General features: G+C 41.3%; 1 protein-coding gene across 1 annotated transcript in view; it reads right to left on the bottom strand.

The window, feature by feature from the left end:
* The window catches only part of SLC1A3 (solute carrier family 1 member 3), a 74,741-nt gene that overhangs the window by 17,102 nt on the left and 42,147 nt on the right, over window positions 1–15,492 (bottom strand). The window contains exon 4 of the mRNA XM_082382366.1: window positions 376–580. Within this exon, the coding sequence (XP_082238492.1) occupies window positions 376–580 (205 nt within the window). The remainder of the gene's footprint in view (window positions 1–375; window positions 581–15,492) is intronic.

The raw sequence follows: 15,492 nt of genomic DNA, 5'->3' as shown, positions 1-15,492 counted from the left end.
TATATTGTACACCTGTAACATATGTAATTGTACAGCAATATACTTCAGTAAAAAAATCACACACACAAAAGAACTATTAATATTGCAAGGTGAGCTGCACAGCTGAGAGGATGACTGAGTGCTCAGATTCTGAATCCTAAAAGCAGGGCTCTTAAATCCTTATCTTCTCCTTGCTCTTCTCACCTCTTTCACATGAGATCAGAAAACGGACCCTTACTTCCATTTCTGTTAGAAAGAGGTAAAGATGTGACCTTCATTTCAAGCCCAGCGGGACTGGTTCAGTCAGATACCTCTTCTAGGGTTTGATCAGCTCCCCCAAGAAGAGGGGTTGGGTGGTCAAAATATACCCAAAAGGATGGGCTTGCAAGGACGTACCTGATCAAGTCCAGGAAGGCGTCTGCAGCTGTCACTTGTACAATTTTGCCTTCTCTGTGCATGTTTTCCTTTGTGCCCTTCCCAGGATGAATTATGATGACAACGATTATGCCAATCACCACGGCAATGATGGTCGTCGTCATGTAATAGACCACAGCTCGCATCCCCATCTTCCCTGACGCCTTACTATCTAGGGCCGCCATTCCTGGGGAAGGCAAACAGAAGGAGATTTTCAGCAAATCAGTTCAGGGAATTCTCCAGTGGAAGGTCACAGGAAGAGCATTTCCTTCACCACTCCCCTACCCTCTCCCACCCAGCAATGGGATTTTATACATGTTATGAGAACTTGGCACCAAATTTAATCAGGCCATCAACAAAAGGTGAAGGGAAAAAGCCATGGAACGTCTAGGCATCAGCTGTGTCAGCAAACTCGTGATCACCTATTTTCTGCCCCAAGAATTGATATCATGCGGCTCTCTGATGGTTTGAAGGGACAATCGAATTCTTTCCTAGGTTGCTACTAGTTGGGGAAGTTATGAGTGTTAATTAGTGAGGTGTGTGTGTGTGTGTGTGTGTGTGTGTGTGTGTGTGTGTGAAGAGATACCTTAAAAGATTTCTGGCAGAATAATCTAAGCATATCTCAGGTTTTGAGCACTGTGCAGACTCACACAGATTAACTGCCATTAAGTTCTTTTATAAGAATTATTATTTTATGTATGTACTTGGGAGTCCTTTTTTTGGATATTTTTACGTAAAATTTCAGCTATTATTCTAATCACCTACTGATTTATCTTCAATTTACATTTAAAGTAGGCCAAAGTTCTCGAATAGCTTCTCTGTTGTTTCATTTTATCTCATCTCATCACAATTTTTTAAAAAGAATAATTTTGGTGGGGTTCTTCTCATTTTTGCACTCTGCCTTCCTCCACCTTGTCCCATAGGCCTGGAGTATCTTATCTCATGTGAAACATTCTTTCCCTCATTTTTAGGACATCTTCAAAATCTACCTCAGGCAAGGCATTATCCCCTGTGAGAGAGGAGGTATGACTTTGAAGGTTTCCCTAACTGCTCTAGCCAATGGAACACATCTCCATGCCTCTTGGGATGGAAAAAAATTGGAAATGACCCAAAACTCTCAAGAGATTAAGTCATCTTAATAATAATATGGGCTCTTCTGTTTCATTAACCATTTCCTCACTTCTCTTCCTTCTTTCTCCTCCCCAAACCAGCTAAAACACTAAAATCCAATTATAGCATCATCCAATTATAGTTAATCAAACTTTTTTCTTTACTGTTTAAAATCATGATTCTATAAACGTATTAAAAGTTTATATTGTATTTCAATGATCAGTATCAGATTCTAATAGTGGTTCAACATGTAGGTAGTGACCCTGTTCATACTAATGTATTGATATTTAGAGTAAGGTAAAGTATTGAAAAAAATAGTGTCCATGATTGCCAGATACCTCGCTGGGTTTGCTCCAAAATCTTGATACAATGGTAATGAGCTCTATGGGAACTGAAGCCATGACCTTCAACTTATAATTTCATGTATAATGTGTATTTGAATCATATCATTCATAATTTTCATAATAAGCACTTAGTACCTGCTACGTTCTTATTTTTAACAACTTATAAGGCAGATTAAAAAACAAATAAGTAACTTTCTAAGGTCTTAGTTAACACCAAATAAGGGGGAACTTGAACCCAGATCTTGTGTAACTGAATTTAACGTACTTTCTCCCCCTGAGAAAACCAACTACAGTTCCCACAAACAAGGAGGCCAATTTTGACTTTAATGCATGAACGTAGCTTCTTTTATCCTTGCCCTGGGTTTCTTGAAACCCAGGATTAATACCCACTTATGGGGGTGGCGCCACTTCAACACTTCACCGTCATTAAAAATGGGCTAATCTGTTCTCAGTCCAAGTGGTCCCATCCCCCCAGGTTCATTCTCAGGTCTCCATCATATCTCAAAACATCTTGGCTTTCCTGTGCTTGAAATCATTTCTCCCAGAAGGGGCCCACTCTCTTTCCCATCATTGCCTGAGCTTGTCACCACTGAAGCCTGCAATTCTTCGGTGAGCGAGTGGTGTGGGCACAAAAGGCCGGATATCTCTGCTAGGGGTACCAGGCGGCAGTATTTTCTTCCTCCGAGATGCTTTCTTTCCCTCTCGCCTTCTATTCTGTGGTGCTGTTCCGTTCTCTCGCCAACTCTTCTCTGCCGCTCCTGCCCACTATTCTCGACCTATAGCTATTCAGAGAGAGCGCTAAGTGGTCAAGGCAGAGCACTGGAAACCAACGTGGCAGACAAAGGAGGAGGCTTAAATCTCCCTCCCTCCCACCATGGGGGAGGGATGGGGAAAATTATACCAGAATCCACAGCTACAGGGCCATCGGCTCTAGGAAACAAAGTCTATAGGTGTTTTTTTTTTTTAAAGAAATAAAGTTTAAAAAAAGTGAAAACCAATAAGAAAGTATTTTCTCCATATGCTCTAATTCTGAAATAGATGAAGACAAACATTGAGGCATTTTTTAGCAATGAGCCCAGAAGGAGAATCAACAGTCAAATGAGAGGCCTCACCAACCTCTGCATATTGACCTTGTTCCTCTGAAAGAGAATAAAGCAGCAGCTCCGATTGTTTCAGCGGAAGAAGGAATGTGTGGGAGTATCTTCATTAACCGATTCTCCATGTAGGTCCTTCCCCTAAAAGGGTTCTGGTGTCCCACAGCGGGGCTGCTTGCCCACTTCTGCCCAGGGTACCCCAGCATCCCCTCTCCTCCTTCCAATTCTAACCACTCCCCTTTTCTCTGAGGCAGGCTTGTAAAACTAAAGGGACCACTAGAAGCAAAGCCACACACTGTCATCAGGGCAACAGCAGGATGGATGTGGACGATCTGTCACAACACTGGGCCTGAAAGAGAATAGCCTTGATGCTGGTGGAGCCAAGAAAATGGAGGAAGAGCTCTGGAAGGCGAAACCCCACATAAGCCAGCTGTCATTCTTCCTGTCTCTTACCCAGACACTGTGACCATCTTCTTCCCCCAGCCTCCTGAAATTCCAGACAAAGCTCTACACTAGAGATAACACGCGCCTGGGCACAAGGGTAAAGTACTAAATCACTTTGTAGAAAAGGGAACTCTGGTAGGAAGTGCCCTAAATGTTTGAGAAGGGAAAAGTTTGCATTGAGCCTTGTCACTTTAAAATATATGGAAGAAAAGGGCACTGTGGTGAGGGGGAAAGAGGTCCCTTGGGTATGTAGGTACTTGCGGGAGTATGTTATGACAACTATGTGTTCATCTAAATACGTATTTGAGAAACACATTCCAGAGCAAGTAGTAAAGATAATGATCTTGACTGGTCCCTTTTGCTTCATTTGATCTGGGCTTAGCTAAACCAGCCCCATTCAAGACATCCTGACATCTTTATTATGAAAACAATCTGTCATCAGAATTAAGATCCTCTTGAAACCCAAAGAAATACTATATTGTCTTACATGTTTGTAAGTTTATATGTTTTGTAAATATTCAGTTAACTTTTGTGCTGGTTCACTAACTCACCAAATTTGCCCTCTGATCAATGGCACATATTCATCTAATTTCATGACAACTGTATGTTGTAGATATTGTTGACACCATTTTAAAGGTAAAGAGACGAGGCCAGAGATGTTAAGTAACTTGCCCAGTGTTGCACAGCTAGTAAACAGCAGTGGCAGGATTCGTACCCACAATCTCAAGGGAGTACCCTTTCCACTATACCTCAATTCTAATGGACAAGCTAGGAGTCACCCACATTTCATTTGCTTGTTATCCATGCTAACTTTCTTGCTTTTGAGATCAATATTGAAATGAGCCACCTGACTGGAAGAAAATTTCACGAAGGGAGGTAACTGTGGAAAAACTCTGACATTCCCCACCTTGAGGGGAAGTGAGTAACACTGGTCACCAGAAGGACCAGCCAGAGAGCTGATCAATCAGTTCAAATTCCTCTCTATGCCTAGAAAAACAGCCCAGAGCATGTTCTAATGGAGGGTGGAGGGTCATGGATATTTGCTGACTGTGGGCACATGGGTCTTACTTTCTTTTCTAAAAATCAACCTGTCAATAACTGGTCATCAAGAAACTAATCAATCATTCATTCCTGCAAACCTATTATAAGTTTACCAATGAGTTTGGCACCTAAGAAAGATTGAAGAAGACATTTTCTAGAATGTAAAAGATTTAGACTTTGCTTCAAAACACCTGGGTATTTTAGGCAGCAGTCACTTTGAAGAGAGAGGAAAGGAGGAGAAGAGAGTTTCTTGATACAAATGGGTCAATATGCATTTACCTCTTTATTTATGAAGACAATCTTTAGGTAATCAGTTCAGCACAACAGATATGCGCCAAGTTCACGTTTTTGGGGTGGGGTTGGGGAGGGAGTGTTTCCTAAATATGTGTATGGAACTCTGTAAATCTATTGTAAATTAGATTTCTTCTGGTATAATATTTGGTATGACTTCTCAGATAAATGAAATATGTATTCAGTCAAGTATTAGAGGGTAACATAAATAATGTCAAGTTCCCAAGGCTCTATTATTTGCATGGATTTTATTCTCCCATCAGCTAAAAATCTGTCTTATACATTAATGTGCCTCAGTCTATTCCCCCAATAACTCCTATTTCTGGTTTGAAATGTGAAATCTAAAGAAGAAGCCGTCTGTTATGAATTGTCTTTCTACTCGTCCTCGTGGTGTTTCATTGTTCTTCCAGGGCCACTGGATCAGCCCAGAAAGAACGGAAAAGGGGGGATGGCAACTGTGGACTCAAGAATATTGTTCTGTTTCAGTTGTTATTTTATTTTACATATACTCCTTCTCCACCATGGGCTTCTCAAACACTCATCTAATGAAAGCCGCCTGTTCTCAACCCTCCTAGAATTTCAAGATGGGCAAACTTACAACAAGGAAATCAAGGATGAGCTCTAGTATGTACCGTATTCATTTGAATAAAAGGTAATGATTTTTAATAAGAAAGTTAAGCTCTAGAAATACAATATACTTCATATTTACAGACTGAAAAATGAGCTCTTGTGTCCTAAAGCAGCTGCGCATTGCTGGAGCAAGGGCACACTGGAACCCTCAGCAATGGACAGTGAATAGGAGAGCCACAAAGCTCCGAGGAAAGGCAGTGAGGGGGAGGGAGGGAGTGTGAAACAAATCACTTTAAATCTCTGTCTAAAACTATGCGAAGGTTTTTTTCACTGAAATATTGTCTTCTGGCTTCTTTATAGACTAGATTGGAAAAAAAAAAAGTTCTATGATTGTAGGGGTTCTGGAACAGAAGGCAAATCTTTAAAAGTTAAGTTAGGAACTGTATCATAGGGGGCTACCCTGGTGGCGCAGTGGTTAAGAATCCACCTGCCAATGCAGGGGACACGAGTTCGAGCGCTGGTCCAGGAAGATCCCACATGCCGCGGAGCAACTAAGCCCGTGCACCACAACTACTGAGCCTGTGCTCTAGAGCTCATGAGCCACAACTACCGAGTCCCCGTGTGCTGCAACTATTGAAGCCCGTGTGCCTAGAGCCTGTGCTCCGCAACAAGAGAAGCCACTGCAATGAGAAGCCCGTGCACCACAACGAAGAGTAGCCCACGCTCACCGCAACTAGAGAACCGCAATTAGAGAACTGCAACTAGAGAAAGCCCGTGCACAGCAACGAAAACCCAATGCACCCAAAAATAAAATAAATTAAATAAATAAATTTTTAAAAAACACGAAAAAATAGAATTCTTAAAAAAAACTGTATCATAATTTTGCATCACAATGAATACGCTGGTTATAGCCTCAGAATTTCATCGAAGAGACAATATTTCAAACTACTTGAGGCCAACCCCAGGCATTTTTAGAAGCACATTCTTCCTAAAAAATGGCGGCACAGTGATTAAGAGTTCCGGCCGTGAGGTTAGAATACCTGGATTCCACTTCGAGCTCTGGTACCATGTGACCTCTGTAAGCCTCAGTTTCCTCATCTATAGAATGGGAATAAGGAAAGCTCTCTCACAGGGTTTTCATGGCATTAAAGGGACTTCTATACAGAAAGCACTTAGCATAGTGCTTGGCACATAGTAAGCATTCAAGAAACATTAGCTGTTATTATTATTAATTAATCAGATAAATAATAAGCTACTCTCTGTTATTTGACCTCTCTGAGCCTCCATTTCACCTAGACAAGAAGATAATAATACCTATATTGCAAGTGTAGGGAAAACTTATATAAAGAATCTGTACAAAATAGGCCCTTGATAAATGTTAGTTATGATTATTATATGACTCCCTCTACTAGAATTTTAGTGCCAAGAGAGCAGAACCATATGTCTTATTCATTGATGTAGCCTCCTTGCCCAAAACAGTGTCTGCACAGGAGGGTGCCCAATAAATGTTTGTTGAATAGTCATTCTTACCACCACTGCGGCTGTTATGCCCGAAGGAGGCCACACACTTTTTAAAAAAGCGTTTAGATTAGGCTCCTGTTCAAATGACGAGCACTAAAGTTGCTTTTGCTTAAAGCACTCTGAAATGCGGACTCACCAATTTTGATTGCTCTTCCCGCCAATTAATCCAAAATAGTGAGGTTCCTTCTATCTTGAAGAAGGAGAGACAGACCTTGTGGGGAGTGACTCGGTATCACCTGGAGCTTTATCTCCAGAGCTGGGAGGTCATCAGAGCAGGGCAGGCGGGGCAGGAGGTTGGCACACCTTCATGCAGAGAAGGGAATGGAAGAGGGGGTGGGGTCTAACACGTGCTTAAGTGGGTCATGGCTAGTATTTTTATCCATTAATGAAAGAGGATAGAAAACAATAGAGTGCATACATGGGGTAAAGGTATTGTTTTGTGAAACTTTTTTCAGCTGTGTGTGTGTATGTCTGTGTGTATCCAGGTCACAGTGTAAAATACATCTGTATCCTCTTTGCAGGTTCTGGTAAAAAAAAAAGAAAAAAAAGGTTTGCAAACACTGGTATCTACCTCCTTTCAGTTAATAGTAGAGGCTTTAACAAGGAGCCACGAGCTATGGGCTTCCCTTCCTCTCACCTTGCTTCTGATGCCCTCGGGCTGCCCACCCACCATACCCAAGACCTCATCCCATCTTGCTAGCAGAGACCAAGGACATGACGGTGCTGATTTCTGGAATCTGGGCAACTCATTTGAACAGAAATTCTACAGACATTGTAACGAGGGAAAAAGTTTTAGAAAAGGTTTGTTTTGTGGAATATTGAGCCAAGAAAATTCTTTTACTTTAATCAGTGATTCTTTTACTTTAATCAGTGATTCTTAGTGAAGAGAGTTAAACCATCTCCACAAAGAGCTGAGAATGATTTTGTGGAATTCACAGTCAATTAAATCACAAGTATTCTCACATGGGTTTTCACCCTGGCCAACTTTTCCTTCCCGTTATGGCTGTTCACAGTCTCACAAAACTTGGCATTTCATTCACCTATAACACCACTTAGTTTTATGAAGTTATATTGCATCAGAATGACAAGGAAGCTTCCTTACAAATTTACCACTTGTGATGGCATTTGTCAGGCAAGTTGATTTTTTAACTTGACCCTTACAACTTGTCAATGAATCTTTTTCTGAGCTCTAGTGTGCATTAGTAGAACACAGTGTGGAAAGGTAAAAGGGAAACTTTCTCTTTCAAAAGATTGTTAAATAGAAAAACTAGCAGAGCAGACACTGGTACCATTGGCAGAAAAAGTCCTATCATAAATCACCTTTTATTCTCAGTCTGGTAGGACTGAGCAAACGATCCCTTTTCCTTGGCCATAGACATCCTTGAAAATGAACTTTCACAGAAGGAAGCAGTGAGGGGAAGCAGAGGCCCAGCTTCAATGGCTGCTACCTCTCATGTCCAAGAGCTTCTGGGTCCTTCCCCTTAACCTTTGGCGGGGGCTGGGCAGGGAGGGGGACTGCTTCTCCGGGATACCAGCTGGTGAAGCCATCTGAGTGGTCAAGCTTTGCTCTTCTATACACTGGTCTTAACCATCCAATAGCCTCATCACAGCCTGACACGGCCCTGCCATGAATGGTTCCAGTAACGCGGAAACCCACCACGCCGACTCTCTCTCTCTCTCAGCAAGGTCCCAGGAAACTCTCAGAAGGGCCAGCTCTGAGTTTCACGTCTCACAGGCCATCGCTGCCGGCGCGAGCCCCACGGAGAGGTGACCGTTCACCCCACACACTAGCCCATCCTTCGCTCACGGTATTGGAATGTGCCACACAATATGCTTTTCTTGAAGAGGAACCAGGGAGTCGTTCATCTTCTTTATGTGTGCTAAGCAGAGCAAGAGGGAGAGGCGAGTGGGACCCACGATGAGCTGGGGAGTAGTGATTAGTAACAGCTGACAGCCTCAGACCGAGACCCTTTCTTTGGTTACCTCATTGTGTAGCAGCGGAGCACAAAGGAATGACTGTCTTCTCGCCAAGACTTAGAAACCCAGGACCACAGAAAATAGCAGCTAAAAGAAAAAGTGTGGGTTGGGTGGTCGGAGCAAGGGCCGATCAGACGACTCTTGGTTTTACCTGTGAAGCCTGGCTTTGAAAAGAGACCCCTATGATGTGGAAAGTCACACCCGCAGGCGGTGGACCTTCAACCAGCCCCCGCCAGGAGCACTGATGTGAGTGGGGAAAGTAGGTGACTTCACTCCTGACAGAAAGAGCACGCAGAGAGCAGCAAATTGCTCTGGTTTAATGAGAGGAAGTTCTTTGAGGGCCAGAGCTCCAGCCCCCTCTGCCTTTGCAAAAGAATCACGATTTACAACCAACCACCGGATGAGTTGCTCGCAATTTCCGTAACAGCCCTCTTTACTCCGGGTTGTCTAACTTGCCACGGAAAAGACCTTTATGTTCTGGGCCTTGTGCAACTTTCTTAAGAAGATGGTGATCAAAAGAGCACATTTTCTAAAATAGCTAGTGGGAAGCAGCCGCATAGCACAGGGAGATAAACCCTAGAGGGGTGGGATAGGGAGGATGGGAGGGAGACGCAAGAGGGAGGGGATATGGGGATATATGTATACATATAGCTGATGTACTTTGTTATACAGCAAAAACTAACACACCACTGTAATGCAATTATACCCCAATAAAGATGTTAAAAAAAAAAAAAAGCACATTTTCTAGCTGGCAGGATGCTGAATGAGACTGAGTTCTACCACTGGGCCAGACTTGTCCCAAGTTAATCAAAGGGCGTCACGAGTTGACTGCAGAACATGTCAGACTCAAGGGGTGCTCTTTCTTCCCATGGAAGTCCTGTCCCTCGTAGGAAAAAAAGGAATTGAAAGCCTCATAGAAACTGAAAGCGACATATGGACATTAAAACCCAAATCCATCTGGCCCAGATTCCCAGAACAGTTGAAGCAGGAGTGTGACTCCAGGCCTTGAGGAGGCTGGGAAGCAGCAGAGATTCCTGGGGCCAAAAGTGTCATACAAACTATGTGACCCAAGGTCCACCCCACCCCTCCAATTCCTTGCCATCAGAAGATTCTGGAACCATAACCCAACCTGAAAACTCTGAAATGAACTGAGGTTAAGTTCTGTTGCCTGAAACTGAAATTAAGATATTTTTAAAAGGTATATTTCTTAAAAAAAAAAAAAAAGAAAGAAAGAAATAGTTGATAGTAAAACATGTTCACCTCAGCTATTTTCTGAATTAAATCCAGAATACAGAATTTTATATACTATGAGCTTTAGAAAGAACAATAAAGAAGAATAAAGAATAAATTTTTAAAAATTCAAGTCCACATAGTATGAGTGTGTTTCGTGTTTGGTAATTGCAATGATTGTTGCTTTTGTTGTGGTCATCCATTTACAGTGCTTGGTGTCAGTTTATTTATCTCTTGTAAAAATAAAATACAGTGTGTGTGTGAAAAAAAAAAAAAATTCAAGTCCATGTTTTGACCAGTTAAGAGAGTGTACAAAATTAAGTCTTTGGGGATAGAGTTGGAGTTGAGGAGAAGAGGAAGCTAGTGAGAGTTGAGGAATGACAGATAAGAAAGGGGAGAGAGAAAAGAGAAGAAAGAAAGGGAGACTTAAAGCAGAGAAGTATGGGATGGGGAAACAGTTCAGAAGGTGCTTTTATCTCAGTCAGCATGTTTCTTGGGCTATGGCCAACACACCTCCTTTCAGTTCTGATTAGTTTTCTCAGCATTTAAAAGTTCATCAATTGTTCTTATCTAATCTATAAAGGAATAGTTGCACCCAGGGAGTGGGAGATTATGCTCCCAACTACCTGACCCTAACAATAAAGCAGTATCACTTCGCAGAGTGAAAAAGACTGTAAACTCTAGAATTGGTTGGCTTCCCTCATCTCTGCCTTACACATAAGTCAGAGAACATTCCCTCCTTGGAACAGGAAAAGCTGCATTTTTGCCCCCAGGGCTAAGGGCAACAATGGAATTGAATTATTCCTGATATATTCCACTAGAAGTGGTGCAACACTTTACAGCTTTTTTCCTTCTACACAAGGGAGTTAGTTTTGCAGCATCAGTTTCATATTTTGATGTTTTTTTCCACGGGGTATTTAGGAATTCCAAAAAATTCTCCAAAGAAAATTACAGGCAGCCCCTTACATTGAATTTCACTTATCCTGAGTAGACTTCAAGGAGCTGGAGGATGTCAAAGAAAAGATGTGGAAATGACATTTGGTTGATTTTGAGACTGATGGTGCATGCGTGGGATTGGTAATAATATTCTTTAACTTGGAATTTAGGGAGAGGGTGGGTAATGATACAGTCACCAGTGTCTGGAAAAAAACACAACTAGTGGATGGGCACATTGGAGTAAAATTTGGTAACACAAAATGGCAAAGAGAGGGGGAGGGAGAGAGAGAGAGAATATGAACTGGGGACATTGTCTTTAACAAGGAATATGGGATAAAAGATTTATAAATAAGATAAAGAAAAGCAGGTACAAAACATTGATTTCAAATGACTAATTCAAATGACTATGACTGCCCCATCACAAATAATGGAAAGCGGCAGTAAGGAAGTGAAATTATATTAAAGGTAACTTACTTCTTTTGAAAGTGGCTATACTGATTGCTTTCATAATTAAAAATTTCTCACTTATGTGTTCACTCACATTTCATTAAGGACCTTCTCAATGCTCTGGCCAAAGACATGATCATTAAGGCCCTCATGTGTTTAGTAAGAAGTAAGACTAAAAAATATATTATCGTGAAACAGCCCTGAACAAGTGAAATGCATAAAATTATCCAGCAGAATGATTTGAGATGGAATTGGGAGGAAAATAGGGAAATTTGTTGGCATATACTGGACGGAAATGATTGTAATAAACTGAAGGGTTTGCTTGATTTGAATCCTGGCTCCCTTACTTATTAGCTTGTGACTGGTCAAGATATGCAAGCTCTCTGTGTCTCAGTAAATGAGGGATAATAATAGTATTTACTTCATAGGATTGTTCTGAGAATTAAATAAATTCCGTATGTGATGCCTTAGGACAATATCTGGCACATATCTTAGCCATGATGACGGTCATTTTTTTGTTTGTTTGTTTTTAAAAAATATTTTAGGTCTGAAAGACTCCTTGGAACACTACTGTAAAATGCGAGATCTCAGTAAGTAAAATTAGACCTTATATTTCTAGGCACATGCTAAGTGCTTTATCTGATTTAATCCTCTCAAATGACCTGCCTGGTTGGGACTTAACAATGGTCAATAACCATTTACAGATTAGGAAACAGGGAGGTGACACCACGTGCTCAGATCACACAGCTAGTAAGTGGCTATTGTTGGCATCTGAACTCAAATCTTTCTACCCCCAGAACTGCCCTGGAGATTCTTTGTAAAATAAAGTCTTCTTTGCACCAGACTTGTATCAATTGTTGATCTGCATTTGATTCGTCTAATGGGGAATTCTGGCAAAAATCTGTTAAATTCGTATTTGAAAGGATGCCTTATATCATAGTAAAAAAGTCTTGGTGCATATGATGAAAAGGAAAACGGTGATAATGAGTGGCTACTGTCAAAGCAGTGGGCAGCCTGCACTAGAATTAGTCCGATACCTTGTTGAACTGGAGAGTCATAACATGCCAGCTTTATTCAGAAGTTGACATACTAACAGATATCCTGAATCAAAGAGAAAAAAGAAACCTCACCCATGCAGAGGCCTTTGGGTAATTCCTGGAACTCCCAGGTCTCTTGGTGAAGCTGCATTATTCCCTCCACCCCATACCCTTCAGAGTGGCAGTTATCAAACTTTCTCTGACCCCATCCATGATGGCACTCACCACCTCCTAGGCTAACTCTTCATTGTTGGGCAGCTTTGATTTTTAAAAACCGGTGCTTAAAAAGAACTGAAATCTGGTTCTTTATATTGCCCCTGAGATACATTTTTGCTTCTGGAGCCAGTCCGGTCCACATTTACCAGAGAGACCTCGGTCTTCTTTTCTCCAGACTAAATGCACGTCATTTCTCCAACTGATCCTCATGTATAACTGTTTTCAGAGGTTCATCAACCTGTAATCCTTCCCACTGCCTACCAGTCGGGGCCCTCATGCTCTGCTCCAAACCTTCTTTTCTCAGCTTCATTTCCTACGAGGGCCGATTCTACCGTATTCTTCTGGGCAACCTAGACTACTCAGTATTCCCTAGACACGCCTTGAGTTTTCCTGTCTCTGCATCTTTGCTTTTAAGGCTTCTTCTGCTCTTGTCCTCATTTCCTGTGGAAATCCTCCCGCCGGTCCAGCTCCTGAATTCCCAGAGCACTCTTTCTGTGCTTCTTGGCTTCAGAGCCAGCTTTGTTTTACAGTCATGTCTGTACCTGTTGGGATCTCCATTAATATTTTCAACTCCTTGAGGCTAGAGACAGGTAATGTCTCTTCACATCTTTATTCTGCACACCGGTTAGCACATCACCTGCCCCAAATAGATGTCCAATAAATGTGTCTTGGATTGGATTCAACACCCTCTTAGTAGATACCCTGCTTTGTCAAAGGTACTCTTGAATGTGCTTGGCACTAAACAAATATTCCCAAGGAATTGTGACCACTGCAGAGTACAGTGAACTATTCATAATTCTACCAAGGAAGCACACGACTATATTCATTCATTTTTAGCCACCATATCCTACTGTTGGTTCACATTAAGCTTTTAGTCACATTAATGGCTGCCAAGCTCAGTCGCTCCCCATCCTGTGATTGAATCTTTTGAATCTAAAAGCAGAAATGTGCATTTATCCTCTGCTCGACTTCATTTTGTTGGTTTCCATGCAGCACTGCAGCCCACTGAAGTCACTTTGACTCATGCTCAGAGGCATATGTGGTTGAAGCCATTCTTTGGGGGCTTATATCATCTCAAAACACAGTGTAGGTGCCTTCTAGGTCTTTAAGTTGTTGATAAAAAAAAAAAAAAAGGAACAGGACAGGGTTTTTTTAATAAGTGCACTAGGGTACTTTATCAGAGATCTTTCCAGGTTGTCGTGGAGCCTTAAACACTCTTTAGATCTAAATGTTCAGTCAGTTTCAAGTCCACACCACCGTTTCATTAGGTTCTATTTTATTGTCAAAGGTATTATAGAAGACTCTAAAATTTCAGAATAACCAAAATAAATTGTATCAGGAATTCCACAGCCAAATGTTATTATAGGAAGGGAGTACTTTTAAAACATAAAAAGATTCCTTGTAGTACAGGTAACTGTCACAAGATGTTTTGTGAGAATACAGTAAGCCTGCCTTTGTAACTTTAGGAAATAACTCTCTTTTTCTAAAAGAACCAGTAGTATCAATCTAGAAAATTATACACTGATAAATATTTTTCTCTATTAAATGGGAATATAATATCATTGGGTAGATACCTAAATATGTCAAGGATTAATACAAACATAAGTTTTTCAGGACTTCCCTGGTGGTGTAGTGGTTAAAAATCTGCATGTCAGTGCAGGGGACACGGGTTCGAGCCCTGGTCCAGGAGGATCCCACATGCCGTGGAGCAACTGAGCCCACGTGCTGAAACTGCTGAGCCTGAGTGCTGCAACTACTGAAGCCCGTGCACCTAGAGCCCATGCTCCGCAACAAAAGAAGCCACCACAATGAGAAACCCGCGCACCACAACAAAGAGTAGCGCCCACTCGCTGCAACTAGAGAGGAAGCCCGAGTGTAGCAATGAAGACCCAACGCAGCCAAAAATAAATAAAATTTAAAAACAAAACAAAAAAATGTAAGTTATTCATATGAGGAAGAAATAGCATAATAATTATTTTAGGCTTCAGGAAAGTTCACTGGATAACTCATTGGCAAACAATTCTGAATGTGTTACGTTGATCATTAAAAAGTCCATTATTTAAGTGTATGCCTTTAATTCATCTTTACTTTTACTCCTTCCACCAGTAACATATCAGCTTGTGGTTTTCCAGGTTGTAGACCTTCAGTTCTAAACATACCTGATGGTCTGTATTTATTGCTATATGTCCAGTGGCTATCACAGTAGGGACCCAAAAGATATTTTGTTGAACAAATGATGAGTGACAAAGCCCGCAAATTCAGCAGGTAGGAATAACTAAGCAACTGTACTCAATCCACAAATCAATGAGTTATTTATGTAATATCTACTATAACTCGTCACTGTAACTAGGGCTGAGATGCAAATGTCCAAACAGTAGTTCCTATTCTCAAGGAGTTCTTTCGTTGAGTAGACAAGTCATATTCTCACCAAATAATCAAATGATCAACCACACGTGACATAAAAAGTTAAGTGCACAAGTATGGGAAAATTGTGGAGAATATTTAGCTCATGTGGAGAAAAGACTTTATCAGAGGCAGTAAAATTAAGGCAACAAATGCACTTTAGCATTATAAATCGATCCAGTATAAATCTAGCGGCCACACCGCATGACACTACAGAGGGGTGGCTTTTGTGACAAATAGATCTGAGTTTGAACACAGGTTTGGCCACTTGCTGCCAGGGACACCTTGGGAAGTTTCCTCATCTGAAAATGGGGATAATAATAATGATCTTGCAGAAGGAATAACAAGTATGTGTGTTCAATGCCCAGCATGTCTTTTATACTCAGTAACTGCTAGCAATTAATATGCAGGTGAAATTTTAAAAGTCACTGACCAATC

Source organism: Balaenoptera borealis, assembly GCF_965194805.1.
Source record: "Balaenoptera borealis genome assembly, chromosome: 2".
Lineage (NCBI taxonomy): Eukaryota > Metazoa > Chordata > Mammalia > Artiodactyla > Balaenopteridae > Balaenoptera > Balaenoptera borealis.
Note: the sequence above shows the minus strand (reverse complement) of the source record. Positions and strands in the feature narration are given on the sequence as shown.